Genomic DNA, 16,951 nt, shown 5'->3' on the forward strand with positions numbered 1-16,951 from the left:
TTGTGTCCCGGCCATAAAAAAATCTTTAAGTCAGTCCAGAGATGCGTCGCAATTGGTAGACATAAGTGCGCTACTGTTCTAAATAACCTTCCCTCCGTTTAATCAGAAAATCAATCGATGTACAAATAAAGAATACATCAAAGTAGCGTCGACCTTTCTCCATGAAAGAGGAGACAGACAACCACGGAGTAGTCCTAGGCTTAAAAAATATCAAGCACTCAGAAGCCGGAACTACAATAATTAAAATCAGTGACGGTTTTAAACATCGCTCTGACCGCAGTATTAACTTCAAAAGTAACTTCTTTTTTCATTTTTTTCTTTTTATTTCTTTACCACCAACTTTTGCTTGAACAAATAGTAATAATGAGCGATTACAAGAAAAGACAACAAGAAGCTCTGCTATACGCAATTAATTTACCCAAGGACTTACTAGAGACTTTAGAACCTGTGGAGAAGGAAACCGAAGCACTTTTAGACATTGAGGAAAAGAAAGATGAGACAATAAACGCGTTGGCGCTCGAGAGATTACAATTACAACAGGATCGCTTAGAGAATGGCGAAGAGAATAGCACCAATTTGACTTGTAACACCTGTGCCATTTCTTTCAACGAGCGTGAAGAACAACGTAATCATTTCAATACCGATTGGCACCGTTACAACATTAAAAGAAGAGTGGTTTTGGATGTTAAGCCTGTAGCACTGGAAGAGTTTGAAATTTTGTTATCTGACTTGACAGAAAGTATTTCCGGGTCAGAAGAAGATGATAGCGAAGAAGAGGATAATGACTTACAAAAGGATAATATCCATTCACTTGTTCAGAAACAAAAGAAGGAGCAAGAAGAAAGGGAACTCTTATTAAACGATGCAAAACAAGTAGTGTTACCCATGATGAAGAAGTACTCTGCGCTAAATTGGTATAGGCAATCCAATGTGAAGGATTCGAGTCATTATGGTGTTTATCGACATCTATTTAACAGTACTCACACCACATTGAAATCTATTCAACAGTCCAATTTTGCGAACAAGAAACGTACATGGACAATTCTGATGTTGGGAGGTGGTCATTTTGCAGGCTGTGTAATTGATGTAAATGCTAGTAAAGGAGCGGGTGAAAAATCGATTGATAAACAAGTTCAGTTTGTAACACACAAGACATTTCATCGATACACCACTCGTAGAAAGCAAGGTGGGTCTCAATCTGCTAATGATAATGCTAAGGGAGCAGCCAATTCAGCAGGTGCACAAATTCGTAGACATAATGAGCAGTTGCTTGAACAGGAAGTGAGAGAAGTGATATCTCAATGGCGTCAGCACATTTTGAATAGTGAACTCGTGCTTGTTCATGCGCCCAGTGGTAATCGCAAGATCCTCTTCAATTACCAAGGCGCAGTTCTCGATGCCCAATCGGTCAAATCCATCCCATTTGTGACTCGAAGACCAACATTGGGAGAACTTAAGCGTGTCTATACTGAAATTACCACAGTCAAAGTCGTACAGGTGGATGAACAAGCTATTGAATCTTATAAACAAAAATGGATTGAAAATCAAGAGAAACAGAAACAATTGATGGAAAAATCCTCTACCGTTTCAAAAAAGGTGAAGCAAGTTGTTGAAAAGAATATTGATCCGGACTTGGAGAAGCTGCTGGAATTGATCAAGCAAAATAAGACGACGGTGACCTTAGCATTCATTCAAAAACACATGAATTTACCGTTATCGGGTTTATTGCCACAAGAATTAGCGAATCAAGAAGATCTTTATCATTACCCAACTATTTTACATATGGTGTCTAATATGGGCGCAGCTGCTGATTTAGTAACAGATTTATTGATCAAATATGATGTGGATCCAACGATCGTCAGTGATGCTGGTAAGACTGCATATGAAGTGAGTAAAGATAAAGAGACAAGAAATGCATTTAGAAGATGCATGTGTGATTATCCTAGCAAGTGGAACTGGTTAGAGGATGCAAGAGTACCCAGTCCATTGACAGAAAAACAAATGAAGGATCAAGAAATTAAAGACAAAAAGAAGCTTGCCAAGGAACAAGAAAAGAAGCGATTAATTGAATTGGAACGTCAAAAGATACAAGAAGCACGTGAAGCAAAAGAAGCTGAATTAAAGTTTGAAAAGGTGCAAGCAACGAGAGCCAAAAATTACATGTTGCCTATTGTGAATACGGAAATTGTGAATACATCAAATATGACACCAGAAGCACGAATGAGATTGGAACGAGAAAAACGGGCAAGAGCTGCAGAAGAAAGAATGAAGAAAAAATAAAAAGACAAAAAAAATAAATAAAAACTCCTATTTTTTTCGTCTTTCCTTCCTTTTTACCAAAATATGAACGTTAAATATGATTTAGCAGGATATCCAACTAAAGATACAATAAAAATGCTGACGTTTCTGTTAGAAGAAGTTATTCAAACAAACGATAGTTTTCAACCACAAGGTTCGGAGAGAAGGAAAAGTATTACACATTCTTCCTTTACTTGTTTCCAAGCACGGTCAATACCAAGCATATCCATTTATGCTTATCTTACGCGTATATTAAAATATTGCCCATGTGCCAACGAATGTTTCTTAGCTCTACTTGTCTATTTTGATCGGATGGCAAAGACATCGAGTACGCGTACCAACGGTCTACGTATTGATTCTTTCAACGTTCATCGTTTAATAATATCGGGTGTCATGGTTGCCAGCAAATTATTCTCAGACGTCTTTTTTACAAATACACGTTATGCAAAGGTGGGTGGTTTACCAGTGTCCGAACTAAACATACTCGAGTTGGAGTTTCTGTCTTTAAACGATTTCGCATTGTTTGTTTCGTTGGAAGAATTACAACATTACGGCGACCAGTTATTAAATCGGTGGAGAAAAGAACATGAAACAGAAGGAGACATGATACAACAAACAACCGTCGAAGAAGAGCTAGCAGGTCCTATCAGAAGGAGAGCCAGACACTTATCCATTGATCAGGGTTAGAGATATATAGATAGCATCATATTATTTTATTAGATTTTTAATTTTTCCTTGATGGATTCTGTAGGTTCATCTGGCATAACGGAAGATACCCAATTTTGATCATTTAGCAACGATATATCACCTCTGCCCAATTTCTATTATAAGAAGGATGAGAAACTATCTCTCTATTCCTCAACCATTCCCTTTCTTTTTATTATTATTTTTCCCTACCTGTCTGATAACATTATAATGCGCCTCCTTCGATGTATATTCACGTACGAAATAATCATTCCCAAACTCATGATATAATCTTGTATCATTTAATCTAAATAATACATCATCCACTCTTAGAAAGAATCTTTGTAAAACTAGAAAACAAGTTGGCATTACTCTCTGCATTCAATTGTTAATACATATCCATCGTCCCTCCTCCTCCCCCCTTTTTTTTGCTTTTTGTGTCACTAACCAAACGTATCATCAGCATAGCAGTTCCATTGTCTGCCAATTCATCTTCATACAATATATTTTCATCGTAGAACAAAATTGGTTCCTGTTGTCTTAATCTATTTACATCGACCAATGATTGACCATCATGTTGTTCAAGTTCAGCATTGGAGGTTCCTCTATATTTCGTTGTATATGTCCAATCATATGGTTTTACCACGTCCTTAACATCTGTATGATTTGCAGAGCTATGGCAACTTTTTAATATCATTTCTTCCTCAACGTAGGAGGTTTTTTGTTAAACCTACCTCTTTCTAGTCCACTCTTCTGAATAAGCAACCTTGATTTTCTCACTACTAGTAGAGCTTGTATCCACTTGACTTAATGCATCATACGCTCCAAAAGATAATTTAAAAGAGTCCTTTTCCACCGTTACATGATTGTTTCCGAAAACCATCTCTGGTGGTGGTAAACCATAATCTTTGGAAATCCTAGTATCTATTCGTTAGCTTGGTTTTTTTTTTTCTGTTTCTCGTGTTTTTTTCAAAATATTTACTTTTCCATTTCAGCAGAACTACAAATTGAAGCCTTCTTACTTGTAATTGTCCACCCATGCAACGATATTCCTTGAGTAAGTCCCTCTCTTAGAGTTCCCTCTTTGATGAACACAGGTTCCTTTGTGGATGTCATTTTAAAAAAAGGAAAAGAAAAAAATTAAAAGAGGGAAAATCAAATACAGACTTTGGCAAACTGATGTCGCACTTTTAAAAAAAGTGTCACATTAAAAAAAAAAAAAAAAAAAAAAAACGAAGCACTTTGGATCCAAAAGGTGTGAATTGACAGAGACAGCGTATACATAGTATCGAATCCCCAACAGTATCAGCGAGTTTTGGTTAGGACTTTTATGATTGGATACGTTTCGTACGATCTTTATATCTGAGTGCCTACCCGGTTTGTTCTGATCTATTATAAACGACCAAAGGAGCCATAATGCTTCATTTAAAGATCTCTCTCAATGGAAACAGAAATTATGTTGTCACTAGTGTACTCATTCATGGAAACAATAGCAAACAAAATATCATGCGCTTTCCCATTGTATCAGGGATATAAATAATGTACCCTTAGATACACTAGCCAGACATGAACCAATCTTCAATTAAAATAATGATTTACTATAAAAAGAATCTCTCTCTTTTTTTTTTAAAAAATCTATTATTTAAATATATATTAATTTTAAATGCCAAAAATATCCGTTCAAGCTAATTTATTACTGGTAACTACTTCTATTTCTGGCTTGATTCTGTGCAAAATGACGGAAGATCCTATCAAAACGATCAAGTCACGAATATCTTACTTTGCCAGAGATTCAGTGCTGAAGAGCAAGTCAGATATATTAGATGTTAGTCAACCTGACAGGGTTTATCGTAAATCAAAAGATCTGCATGAAACAATGAAGAGGAAACCAAATTCATGCAGCAGTTGCTATTCCACTTACGATTTTCGATACTGGGTTATGTTACTTTCTTTATAAAGAATTCGAGTGATGTGATGAATACCTTAAATTGGGAATGATCTTAGAAGGCTTTTGGATGCTTGCTGAGTAAAAAAATTACATCTTTTGTGATGCTTATTAGATATATAACAAGTTGGGACAAGATCCTCTGATATGCATCTTTTATTGGTACATGTCAATGGGAACGTGCAATGTTCTCGGGGGAGCGCAAACTCAAACTAGTTAAAACTGTATTTCATGTTAACACCATCTTTTTAAATTATTAATTAATGTAGATAATAAAATAATAAAATAAAAAATTAGTACATAACGTAATTTCATATATATAAAGGTTTCTTTACAACAGTGGAAACAATCATGTGCATTTAAGGTACATGGTCTTTGTTCCCTTTTTTTACATTGTGAAAACTACAATACTTGTGACAAGAGAATACAATGTTCCTAAAATTCACAATAAGCACACTGATAATTCTGCTGTTTAGTAAAGCACTTGTGCTTTTAGTACAATGCCCTGGTTACATTTTAGTAAATGATAGGATCCTCCACCCCCCTTTTTTTCTGTTTGTTCAATTTGATTGTACTATGTTTATTAATACTTTTTATGATATCATCATCTCCTTGGTTAATATATGTGCTTAAAACAAAAAGATAAATATAGCTTTTTTGAACGAGCACATACTTGTATATCAATACAAGAGTCTATACAAATCTGGAACCGTACGGAAAAATACTATCCAAAAGAGAAAAACTAATCTTTATTATTAAGCTTACTCAAGATATACTCATAACAAGAGAATTGAATCGCTCCACCTATAGTTTGTTAGCACTGTCATAAAAGCAAAGTAAAATATCACTTACCTGGCGCAATACGTATGATACGAAGCCAAGATCCACGAAAAAATGAGGACAGACCTTCGGTTTTTATCATGGATTTCACGCAGTCCAGAGTTCCAGTATAGGACCTTCCAGCATCTTGCATTCTATGGATTTTTGGTTTTTTTCTTTAGTTGTTGCTGAAAGCATACAGCCTTTTGTTTTTATGTACACACACGTGTGTGAGTTTTACCTTGTTTTAACTACATCTGGTGGCGAGTTTAAGACACCAACAAGAACATTGGCCATACCTCCACTCACCTAAATGTTTAAATATAAATATCTGCAAGAGAGAGACTTATAAAATGCACGGCCTATAATTACCATATGCTGCCATGGTTTTAATGGTGCATCTGGGTTACCCGATGCTCTTTCAAACATGGCCTTCATCTCAACATAAGCCGAAAATTTGACAAGTAGACCTGTAATCGATGAGTTTTAAGAGGGGCGGAACTTTTTTTCGTTATTACCCCAAGATTGTCTAGCAACCGTTGCCATGAGACCGCTGTATAATGCGGGAAATCTATGTACAAAGATCAGCAAAAGAAAGATGGCTCTGAAAATTATAATGTACAGAATAACTTACCCTTCTTGACGGACAATGATGGATGCTGTGTTTAATAAGCCATGATACTTTCGTTGAGTTTGGTTTTGGACCATCTCGGTTTGTTGACGGACTTTGATCATCTCGAGCGGTGTTACTAATAAGTAGATTGTGTAAGCAAAACAAAAATGCAATCATTTTTCTTGTATGGGAGGTAGTTTACCTAGTGTTACTGCTTGAGTTATACCTGTGCAGATCTAATATTTAAATTAGTGTTTTATGACAATCATGTAAAAGAAGACTACTTACACCGGCTAACCCGGCAGAACTATGAGCTGGTATGACAGAACCCTCTAATTTCTCAAAGATGGGTTTGTAAAATGCCAAACCCATATATTGCAAAGAGATGCGAGGGCCGACGATACATAGCACAGGAATAGTACCTCTGTAAAATGCTATAATCGCATTTTAATACATGCACATTACCCCCCCAAAAAAAAAATTAAATCGATTATACCAGCCAATCCTTCCTCTCGAAATACAGTGCGAAATGCTTTAAAGATGCCATTTTTGTAGTGAGCCGATGCTTGTACAGACTAATTTTTTGGTTTGTTACGTGTTAAAGTGAGTCATTATTACGTGCGCTTATTTTTCTCTTTTAACCTGGAATCTTGTTTTAATGACGTCTGTTGGCTTGCAGAGTAGTTAGTATAGTTATCGTCACTTGTTTCCAACAATATTTACCTGCATAAGAAGAATCTCTATCGTCCCTGCACCGGCACCAGCCAACGTCGAATTCTACAGTGTCTTTTAGCCTACATTTTATAAAGCATGTAGTATGACTACGTACCCAGACATTAGCTTTTGGTTTTGCTGTACTCATGTTAACAATGGGAAGTTAAAAGAGTAAAAAAAAAAAAAAAGTGGTGTTTTTTGAGAAACAAAACATCAAAAACCTAAAGTTTGTGTGACATTAAATATCTCGGGATTGCCTATTTCTTTCTTTTACTGCATTCCCTTTTTTTTTTTTTTTTTTTTTTTTTTTGATGGTGATTGTGTATGCGTGGCTTCTTTTGATTGATAAATGGATTCTTTTGCGTTTGCTTTTTATACAAGGTTGTGAGTCTTTTCATGCAAGCTTTCAATTTGCTCAGTTCCTGTAAATGTATGTGACTTTGAAAAGGAGCGTCACAAATGTATAAAAAAAAGCGCCCAAAAGAAAAAGAAAAATATTTTTGTCATTTTTCTCATTAAGCAAATTTTATTAGAAATGAGCGAACCAGTTGGAGAAGATGAAGTGTTGGCAGAATATCCCATTTACTTGACAACGGAGCTGACAAAGTACTTGTACATGTTTCAATACCCTATGCGGTCAACACCTTTCAATAGCAAGAATGGACCCAATGCAGCTCGTATAAAGCCCAAAGCTAAAATGGTTGAACTTGACTTGCCTTTGGACACGCGGTCTAGTAACTATAGTACAGAACGTGGAGAGGATTTTGCGATGGGATTAAATGATAAGACAATCAAGACAGCATATGATAGAAGAATGGAGGAACATGAGGAGGAGTTATCGATGGGACACAGTTATAAACAACCCAAGAAGAAGGAAGAGGAGTTATTGGATAAGATGACACTTACATCTGTGGAGGTACCTAAGCAAACAAAATATGTGGTTGGTGTGATTCGAGATGAAGAGCTTCATTTGACACCTATTAATACGACAGTTCAATTAAGACCTGGCTTTAAATATATCGATAAAATTGACGAGAAATGGAAAGCAGCCAACAAGCGTATCCAAGATGTTGAAAAGTTAGAAGAAAAGAAGAAAGGAGTGGAAGCAAACACAGCACAGACACTTCAGGTATCAGTAAAGAATGCTGAAAGGGAAGGCAATATTCGAAGAAATGTGTATTCGATGTCTGTTCGTAATGCAGAGGAAGAAGATTGGCAACCTATTGTCTATTATGATGAAACATCACTTCAAGCAGAGAAAGTATCAGAGAAATTATACACCAGCAATAAGCAACTTTTGGACTGTAAAACAACGAATGCAGATTATCTTGATCAATTAAGTAGTCAAAAACCTCATTCATAAATAAACACTACTGTCAATTAAGCAATTGTCGGATTTTCATTGACAAGTGACGACCCTTTAGGATATGCCTTTTTTTTTTTCACCCCCCACCCCCCTTCTTTTTTTTTTTTTTTGTTTCTTTTCTTTTTTTAATTTTTTTTTTTTTTTTTTTTTTTTTTTTATATATAAATATATATATATATATATTCACACACAGACAAAACCTTCTCCTTTTTTCTTTTTCTTTCAAACTTTTTTAACTTTTACTCATCATCTTGTACATTAGACTTGTAAAAAAAAAAAAAAAAAGAAAATTTTATAAAAGCATATTTTTATGTCGTCATCGACAGTAAGTAATCCATATATTACCGAATCTTGGATCCATATGGAACAGCATAGATTCACAGGTACAACAGATAAAGAAGGAAAATACACAAGATCCACCGCTAGCAGTCGATCTCGTGCACTCTTAAATAAACAAGCCAGTGAAACCGATATGAGTCAAACCGTTTATGAATCTACCTTTGCTGAAGGCGATAAACCACCTACAAGAAAATATAATAATGATACGCGACGTAAAAGTACCACATCCACCGTCGATCTTAAAAGACCGATCATAAAAGATCCCAACAGATTAAAGTCAAACTTGAATGAAAAATTAAATACAAGAAGACAAACATTATCAGGTGCATTAATGACAACAAAGGAAGATGACAACAATAATGGTCTGGTCAAATTGGCTGATAGATTACGTAATACTCTCGCCATAGAAAGACAACTTGCTAAAGAAGAATTAGGCATTTACAATAAACCTCATCTCGACGAAACTCCTCTCACAAGAAGAAGAACGAGCGTTGTCAAGGATAAGTTACGTACTGAGGACACTCCCAGAAGACGTACCTTATCAAATGGTGCTTCTATCTTACCTCAACCTCAACGTGCACCTGAGTCTAATTATATGAAAACCACAAAGGCTGCTGATCAACAGAGAAGACATTCGACTGCAAACACAACAGTTAATAGATTATCATCTGCCTCTCCAAGGAAAACCAGCAATCTTTCGAGAGGTGATACTACATCTCCATCCATCACCAGCGAAGATGAGAAACCAAATTCAGCATTAAAGAGAAGATCTATTTTAGCTGCAGCTACTGTCAAGGCACGCCAACAATTAGATTTAGCCAACAGCAGTAGCAGTAGTGATGAACCTACCGTCACCAGACTTCGAAAGAAATCCATCGTGAATGAAAATCCTATAGACTCAATACTCGCCAACAGAAGGATGTCTAGGACTGAAAATCTCAAGGATGGATTGCCTACTTCTCCAACCATCGCCGCTGCAAGAATGGCCAGAAGAAAGAGCACCGCCAATTCTCCCAGTGAAGAGCAAACTGCTGCTAGAATGGCAAGAAGGAAGAGTACAGTCAAAAACGATTCTCCCAGCAACAGTGACCATCCCACCATGGCAGCTGCTAGAATGGCAAGACGAAAGAGTGTAGTCAATTCGCCTAATGCAGATCAGTCATTAGCTGCAAGAATGGCAAGAAGAAAGAGTGTGGTCAAGAACGAATCGCCCAATGGAGATCAACCGTCCCTCACTACCACCCGAAGAAAAAGTATTGTAAAGACAGAGGAAGGGGAGAAGAAACCAACCGTGAGAAAGCGTGGTAAGACATTACCTGGTAGTCTAGCCAAAGCACCTACTGTTCAGTCCTTACAATTACCTCCTATGAAGCTTGAACCTATAAGAATAACTATTCCTCAACAAAAGCGACTGGCACCTAAATCACCTTCTGTCAAAGCGGTGAGTACAACTAGCACCAGTCGACTTAGTTTAAAGACAAAGAAAAGGTTATCCATCTCTTCATCTTCTGCCAACACCACACCTATACCAATCAGTTCCTCTTCCTCTTCCTCGGCCGAAGCACCTACAACCATCGTTACACCACCCAAGAAATCGATTTCAACAAGAAGAGCTAAAGGACAGAGTCATTTAGGCATTTCTACCAGTCGACGACCTTCCTTGAAGACTCCTACCAGTGCTCAGGTTGTCACACCGCCATTAAAAAATTCTCCAGTGACCATTCCTTCTCCACGTGTGCGACCCACTCCCACACGTCGCTCCAGTTTAGCTGTACCTTCCACAAAGAAAACACCAGTGACTGATGATCGTAAATTAAGTGTGTCGGGTTATTCCAACGGCAGCAGAAAGAATTCAGTAGAGGAAACGATTGAAAAGGACAAAGGTAGTTAAAGAGCGTTTATTTTTATTACATTCAATTAACTTTTTTTTTTCTCATTGAAGGTCGACATAGAGCTATCAGCTTGAAGGAAAAATTAGAAGCGATGGTGGCACAACATACGATTGTTGGAGATACAACCACACCTTCTGAATATCGACCTAGAAAAAAGAGTCATGAGGACGATAAATATTTACAACTTGTGTCAGCCGAAGAAAGAGCAAGACCTCAACGTATCAAGGACTCATTATTAATGTGGGATAAAGAGATGGTGGAAGCATTTAGCCCCGGCGTGCCTAAATCACCCCAGATTGCCATCAAATTCTACGGCCATCATCTGAGTCCATATGAGCAAAATGAAATCAATAATTATCCCGAAGTCTATTTTGTGGGTCATCAATCCAAGAAATATCAAGCTATGCCCGATAATCCTGCACTTAATTACGGTTATGATGATGAACGTGGAGATTATAAGAGTGTGACAAATGATCATTTGGCGTACAGATACGAAATCCTAGAGGAGTTGGGCAGAGGTTCTTTTGGCCAAGTTGTCAAGTGTTATGATCATAAAACTGCATCTACCGTTGCTGTCAAATTGATTCGAAATAAGAAACGATTTTATGCTCAAGCAAGGACAGAAGTGAAGATTCTGGGTGATTTAGTGAAATGGGATCCAGAGGATAGACATCATAATGTCAAAATGACTGATAACTTTTATTTCCGAAACCATCTGTGTATTGCCTGTGAATGTCTCAGCATGAATCTCTATGAATTTATCAAGATTAATAACTTTCAAGGATTCCATATCACTTTAATCAAAAGGTAAGTCAACTTTCCAAATTGGATGGATCGAATACGTAATTAATTAATCTCTTTCTCTCTTCTTTTGGGCTAGATTTACTGTACAATTACTACGATCACTATCGTTATTAAATAGACATGGCGTAGTGCATTGTGATTTAAAACCTGAGGTAAGCAAGTTTTCTTTTTAATGAACATATGCAAAACAAAATGTGATTAAAAACAAAAACAAATACCAGAATATTCTGCTCAAACATCCCACAAAAAGCACAATCAAAGTTATCGATTTCGGCAGTAGTTGTTTGGAAAGCCAAAGAGGTAATTTTTTTTTTTTTTTACAAACATGCTTTTTCTTTTGATTGGGTTATTCATTATACATTGTTTATTAGTGTATACGTATATTCAAAGTCGATTCTATCGATCACCCGAGATTATCTTGGGTCTTGATTACACGATGGCTATCGATATGTGGAGTTTGGGTTGTATTATTGCAGAATTATATACGGGTGTACCTATTTTCCCCGGAGAAAATGAACAAGAACAGCTTGCCTGTATTATGGAAGTACTGGGTGTGCCTGAGCCCGCATTAGTGCAACAAAGCGAAAGGAGAAACTTATTCTTTGGTAAAGCATAATTTTTTTTTTTTTAAAAATAGATTTCTTGTAGTTTTCTAATATTGAAAGATAGATCGTCGTGGAGAGCCTCGAGTTGTGTCTAACTCCCGTGGCAAAAAGCGTAGAGCAGGAACCAAGAATCTCGGACAAGCTCTGAGATGTAACGACGCCCTGTTTTTAGATTTCATTCAACAGTGTTTAGAATGGGATCCCGCAAAACGGTTAAACCCCGAAAAGGCATTCCAGCATGAATGGATCCAACAATCCACACGACCCACAGCTGTAAGGCCTGCAGAAGAAGACCATCACGACCCTCAAACTCAGTCACCGAAACCCACTGCAACTCTAAATGATACCAATAATTATGCATAACTTTATATACTCATATAACTTTTGTACTTTTTCTTTTAACAACCCTTTTTTTTTTTATTATTTTTTTTTTTTTTTTATACTTTTATTTTTCATCTTTTTTTTTTTCATAAAACAAAAAAAAAGAGAGATGTAAATAGCTATTTTTTATTACTCACAAAAAAAAGAAAAAAGAAAAAATAACTTCCCCTTCCCTTCTCTTACAACCTTCATACCCAAAAGAATATTATAAAGTTCAACGCACATACACATTCCCCTCACCCCTAAATTATAATAATGCATAAACACATCCTTTTGCCAGAATGATGTCAGACAATAAAAGTTTATTGGGTTTGGAACCTCTTTTTTATAAAAAAAAAAAAAACCCCGTTTCCCATGTGTCTGTAAATGGTTAATGAGATTAAATCGTGGTTCAAGCCCTACTACTTCCCTTAATAACGAATAGATACGTACATTAACCCTTCAGCCTATTTAATACTAATATCAGAGTATATTACTCTGTCGCGTATGTGCGTACTGTCTGGGATCCCTATGGATACAGATGGTGATCATCCATTCTTTCAAGTCATTCCTGATTGAACCATGTATTATTATTGTTTATCAAATAGTCATACTTTCTAAATAATCTGATCAACATGACAACCGCATTTGATCATACTTGTTAAATTGATTATTACCAAAAGTTTCACAGCATCATAGATTAATTTGAAGCCATCTAATATGATTGCAATTTCCAACACCCAAATTAATAAGGTAACACCAATGCTACAAACACTAGTGCTGCTATCGCACAACAAAAAGGCATCCAAGTCTCGACGATAGTTGCTTGGAACACTCAATCCCCTGTTCTATTTGTTTTTTTTTTGAGTTTCTTCAATAAAAGAACTCTCCTTCTTTTGTGTCCATCGTGTTTTGTTTTCTACTTTTGGTATTCCGAATGAGCGTCAATATAAATCTGCATAAAATGGTGCTACGCTGAATTACGACATCGTAGCACTGCCAAGAATCCCCTCTCCCCCCCCCCCCTTAAATAAGTACGCGACAGACTGTTCGTATGGATAAATAAATTGTTTGTTATCGATTGCCATTATTTGATAAAAGAGTCATGATAACTTTCATCAGAAGCAAAAACAAGTTTTGATTTTTAAAATGAAATTTTCCATGAAATTCACAAAGATAGAAATGGGTTTAAAGTTCTCGGGTTGACGGAGACGTGTATGAGCGTAAGGTTCACGGACTGTACTCAAAACAGTAATTATGCTAGCAGAATTATTTTAGGTTCATTAAGTCGCAGATAAATCTGTCGGAAATCACGGATTCAAATGCTTTTTTTTTCTAACCAACCTGACGTTCTATATACAAATAACATTTTATTTTTACGTTTAACGCCCTCGGTTTTGTAAAAAAAAAAAAAAAAAAAAAAAAAAAAAAAAATGACAGTTTGATCTTTTTCAGCATCAAGGCTCAATGAAAAAGTCATGTAAATTAGAATACGAATTTTAATGACAGTGAGGTCTCACGCTAGGTTACATTTTATTTACAAGAAAAAAAGTTTATTTTTCATAGCCTAAAAACAATTGATTTATGCAATGTATTCCAGAACCTTTTTCCAAACACGTTTCCACAAGGTACGCTCTCCTTCATCTTCAGGACGGACATCCAGCGTCTGGAATGTACCCGACTCAAAATCCATCTCCATATTCTTGACCAGTGCTGGTCGTTTCCAAACTCGGTGCACAACATACAGCACCACGGCCAAAAATAATCCAATATAACTGCTAATCACATCTTGAGCAACAATGGGAGCCAAAAATGTGTGATAGCCTTGTCCAAAGATAATGACGGTACCAGCAACAATCACAATCCAATCCCCCCATGGAAAGAAAGGAGCCAGGTAAGGAAGTGCACTCAATGATCGACCTTGAGCTACATAACCCTGTCGGAATCGAAGATGCGTGATCGATATACAGACCCACGTAATCAAGCCTGCAAGAGACGTTAAATTTACCAACCAGTTAAATACAACACCCGCTCCAAACAGGGAAGTTACAAAAGTAATGCAACCAACAAGACAAGTGGCCAGGACGGACCAAAGTGGGATACCTGTGCGAGTCACTCTGCTAAATAGTTTGGGAGCAAACCCATCATTGGCTAATCCCATAAGTGTACGGGAAGAGGAGTAAACACCTGAATTACCAGCAGAGATCATGGTGATCAAAATAATGGCATTCATCATATCAGCGGCCCAAGCTGCACCAGACTTTTGAAAGACAAGTGTAAAGGGAGAGATCGAAATATCACTACTACCATTTAAAAGGTTAGGATCTGTGTAAGGTATCACAAGACCAATAACAAGCATCGAAAGAATATAGAATAATATGATACGATAGAACACTTGCTTGACAGCTGTAGGTACTGTTTTATGTGGATTAGCTGATTCTCCTGCAGTAATACCCACAATTTCTACACCATTAAAGGAATAAGCAGCATTGATAAATACGTTAAAGACACCTAAAAATCCTTGAGGGAAAGCACCGCCTGGCAGATGAAAGTTTGAAACACCATAGTTGATGCCACCCGCTACACCCGTGTCTACACAAAAACCGACAATCAGAAAGATGACAACGACAATGATTTTTATAAATGAAATCCAGTATTCCACTTCACCGTACCCCTTGACCGAAAAGACGTTCAAGGCAACAAGAATCACGAGACAAATGACTGCCCAGACAACGCTATTTACGCTGGTGATCCAGTACTCCATGATTAGAGACACACCCGTTAGTTCTGCAGCAACACCCACGGCCCAGTTAGCCCAGTAAACCCAACCAAGCATAAATCCAAGTGAAGGATCGGCAAATCGATAAGCGAAATGAGAGAATGAACCAGCTACAGGAATTAGAGCTGACATCTCTCCCAAACTCATCATAACGCAAAAAACAAGAACACCAGTTAGTGCATACGCTACCAGCGCTCCACCAGGACCACCTGTTGCAATAGCTGATCCCGAAGACATGAATAAGCCAGTACCTACATGTATAACCGCCTATGGTGAGCATTTGTTTTAGGGAGGGGGAGGGGAGATGCGTGTGCTTATTGATATATATATGTAATTTACCAATGGTACCGCCCAACGCAATCATTTGAATATGTCGAGCTTTGAGACCACGTTGTAAAGTGTGACTCTTTGTAGATTCGGTTGATGTGTAACTCGAGGCATCGTCTGTGATTTCCTCTAAAGTTTTTTCGTCTTTTTCAGCCATGGTGGATATTAAAACGTACAGGTGTGTATGTGTGAAGGGTATACGCTTGATCCTTTTTTTTTTTTCAAATAAAAAAAACACTAAAAGATGAAAAGAAAAAAAAAGAAAAAGAAAAAGTACGATGAGCTCATTTTATTGAATCGGGATACGACATAGATCTTATTTCTTGATGGCGGGTTAATAAAGTCTGCATCAAGAAATTGAGTGGAGAACGAAATGTTTTTGTCGTTTTCGTTTTTATGTCTCATTGATTTTTGGAAGCTAATGACATCTTGTAGCCTTTGAATTTAATGTCACTAATAAAAGCGTGGCATTGGTTGACGTTGATTGTATCTGATCCAGAACAATTGACTATATGTCTTATTCTTTACCAAGGGCAGGAACAACAGCTACTAATAATGTGATCTCAGCCAAGTATGTCGCAATGCATTAACTGCGAATTTCAATAAAATAATAATTTTTTAGGGAGGAATAGGCTTTCTAAAAAACCAGGGAAAATAAAATATGATGCCTGAACAGTAACAAGATGATGTATCTAGATGTCAAGTCATGGTTATGTAATGCTAAGGTTTCACTAAATGAGATGGAACACAAAAACAAAGAAATCATTATATTTGACACAAGTTCATAATGTTTATGGGTATTATACACTCAAATATGCCTGTGGGTTTGTGCACAAACTCTAAAAATAAGATTACCATTGACATATTTCTCTTTTAACGGGTTATCTTGATATAAAATAAAATAAACGCGATTGCTTCTTATGTTTTTAATTTAAATCACGGAACTTGAAAAAAAAAAAATAGATGAAGTCCTTTGCAGTAGTTGGGCCAATCAAGCCTCAAAGTCTGAGGCATCAAATTGCACCATACAAAAAGATTATACAGACCTCTCTGTGTATGGTACATGCTAAGACAAAAACAAGAAAGTCGTGATATATTGTAAAGGTTCTTTTTAAAGTTCACATCAAGATCTTTTTTTTTCTTGAACGAACAATGTTTGTGTAAAAAAGATCAAGGCTGACTAAACATTCCCGTTTATGGGGAATGATGTTTTTTGTGCTTATGTACCTATTCCTAATGATTTTCTAAAGGAATGGATTATTTTATGTACTTATTGTTTGCTTTTCGTTTTATAAAAAGATTAAAAAATAAGTTGACATTCAATCAAGTAAACTAATAAAGCAGCGGCATATTTGCTGACATTGACGATGCTAAATAATATTTTTTATCATGATGTACTGGTAATG

The 16,951-nt window shown here is 36.6% G+C and overlaps 8 protein-coding genes across 8 annotated transcripts; 5 read left to right on the forward strand and 3 right to left on the reverse strand.

The window, feature by feature from the left end:
* The first annotated feature begins 286 nt into the window (after positions 1 to 286).
* On the forward strand, positions 287 to 2,325 carry EV154DRAFT_528409 (uncharacterized protein). Its single transcript, XM_051603584.1, has one exon. It carries the CDS (start codon positions 364 to 366, stop codon positions 2,278 to 2,280), a length of 1,917 nt encoding a protein of 638 aa, XP_051451556.1. The 5' UTR covers positions 287 to 363; the 3' UTR covers positions 2,281 to 2,325.
* Positions 2,326 to 2,343: 18 nt separating this feature from the next.
* EV154DRAFT_431011 (cyclin-domain-containing protein) lies at positions 2,344 to 2,985 on the forward strand (the record flags this gene model as incomplete). The annotated part of the gene is made up of 1 exon (XM_051596575.1): positions 2,344 to 2,985. One exon carries the CDS (start codon positions 2,344 to 2,346, stop codon positions 2,983 to 2,985), a length of 642 nt encoding a protein of 213 aa, XP_051451557.1.
* EV154DRAFT_528412 (TIP41-like family-domain-containing protein) lies at positions 2,961 to 4,110 on the reverse strand. The gene is made up of 5 exons (XM_051603585.1): positions 3,965 to 4,110; positions 3,717 to 3,899; positions 3,431 to 3,656; positions 3,196 to 3,357; positions 2,961 to 3,119 (listed from the first exon to the last, which is right to left on the reverse strand). The coding sequence occupies exons 1-5, from the start codon at positions 4,096 to 4,098 to the stop codon at positions 3,015 to 3,017; spliced, it is 810 nt and encodes a 269-aa protein (XP_051451558.1). The 5' UTR covers positions 4,099 to 4,110; the 3' UTR covers positions 2,961 to 3,014.
* A 535-nt stretch (positions 4,111 to 4,645) lies between these two features.
* On the forward strand, positions 4,646 to 5,147 carry EV154DRAFT_487336 (uncharacterized protein; the record flags this gene model as incomplete). The annotated part of the gene is made up of 2 exons (XM_051598972.1): positions 4,646 to 4,918; positions 5,043 to 5,147. The coding sequence occupies 2 exons, from the start codon at positions 4,646 to 4,648 to the stop codon at positions 5,145 to 5,147; spliced, it is 378 nt and encodes a 125-aa protein (XP_051451559.1).
* A 624-nt stretch (positions 5,148 to 5,771) lies between these two features.
* Positions 5,772 to 6,731, reverse strand: EV154DRAFT_540601 (mitochondrial carrier domain-containing protein; the record flags this gene model as incomplete). The annotated part of the gene is made up of 7 exons (XM_051604426.1): positions 5,772 to 5,901; positions 5,988 to 6,055; positions 6,119 to 6,216; positions 6,265 to 6,299; positions 6,381 to 6,495; positions 6,562 to 6,595; positions 6,648 to 6,731. The coding sequence occupies 7 exons, from the start codon at positions 6,729 to 6,731 to the stop codon at positions 5,772 to 5,774; spliced, it is 564 nt and encodes a 187-aa protein (XP_051451560.1).
* An 854-nt stretch (positions 6,732 to 7,585) lies between these two features.
* Positions 7,586 to 8,528, forward strand: EV154DRAFT_528416 (DNA-directed RNA polymerase III subunit Rpc5). Its single transcript, XM_051603586.1, has one exon. The coding sequence runs from the start codon at positions 7,609 to 7,611 to the stop codon at positions 8,434 to 8,436; it is 828 nt and encodes a 275-aa protein (XP_051451561.1). The 5' UTR covers positions 7,586 to 7,608; the 3' UTR covers positions 8,437 to 8,528.
* A 581-nt stretch (positions 8,529 to 9,109) lies between these two features.
* EV154DRAFT_431047 (kinase-like domain-containing protein) lies at positions 9,110 to 12,442 on the forward strand (the record flags this gene model as incomplete). Its single annotated transcript, XM_051596577.1, has 8 exons — positions 9,110 to 9,838; positions 10,058 to 10,210; positions 10,262 to 10,664; positions 10,721 to 11,477; positions 11,551 to 11,626; positions 11,696 to 11,774; positions 11,846 to 12,079; positions 12,273 to 12,442. 8 exons carry the CDS (start codon positions 9,110 to 9,112, stop codon positions 12,440 to 12,442), a joined length of 2,601 nt encoding a protein of 866 aa, XP_051451562.1.
* A 1,501-nt stretch (positions 12,443 to 13,943) lies between these two features.
* Positions 13,944 to 15,804, reverse strand: EV154DRAFT_528419 (amino acid permease/ SLC12A domain-containing protein). The gene is made up of 2 exons (XM_051603587.1): positions 15,558 to 15,804; positions 13,944 to 15,469 (listed from the first exon to the last, which is right to left on the reverse strand). Exons 1-2 carry the CDS (start codon positions 15,700 to 15,702, stop codon positions 14,022 to 14,024), a joined length of 1,593 nt encoding a protein of 530 aa, XP_051451563.1. The 5' UTR covers positions 15,703 to 15,804; the 3' UTR covers positions 13,944 to 14,021.
* Positions 15,805 to 16,951: the final 1,147 nt, after the last annotated feature.

Source organism: Mucor mucedo, assembly GCF_025094135.1.
Source record: "Mucor mucedo strain NRRL 3635 chromosome Unknown EV154scaffold_181, whole genome shotgun sequence".
Classification (NCBI taxonomy): domain Eukaryota; kingdom Fungi; phylum Mucoromycota; class Mucoromycetes; order Mucorales; family Mucoraceae; genus Mucor; species Mucor mucedo.

What these genes read in the sequence shown, in the direction of transcription:
- EV154DRAFT_528412 (XM_051603585.1), bottom strand. Translation starts at nt 4,098, where the DNA reads ATGACATCCACAAAGGAACCTGTGTTCATCAAAGAGGGAACTCTAAGA. An exon ending in AGTTCTGCTGAAATGGAAAA is followed by an intron (nt 3,900 to 3,964) that starts GTAAATATTTTG and finishes AATAGATACTAG; the next exon opens with GATTTCCAAAGATTATGGTT. An exon ending in CTATGCTGATGATACGTTTG is followed by an intron (nt 3,358 to 3,430) that starts GTTAGTGACACA and finishes AATTGAATGCAG; the next exon opens with AGAGTAATGCCAACTTGTTT.
- EV154DRAFT_528419 (XM_051603587.1), bottom strand. Translation starts at nt 15,702, where the DNA reads ATGGCTGAAAAAGACGAAAAAACTTTAGAGGAAATCACAGACGATGCC. An exon ending in TGCGTTGGGCGGTACCATTG is followed by an intron (nt 15,470 to 15,557) that starts GTAAATTACATA and finishes TTATACATGTAG; the next exon opens with GTACTGGCTTATTCATGTCT.
- EV154DRAFT_528416 (XM_051603586.1), top strand. Translation starts at nt 7,609, where the DNA reads ATGAGCGAACCAGTTGGAGAAGATGAAGTGTTGGCAGAATATCCCATT.
- EV154DRAFT_528409 (XM_051603584.1), top strand. Translation starts at nt 364, where the DNA reads ATGAGCGATTACAAGAAAAGACAACAAGAAGCTCTGCTATACGCAATT.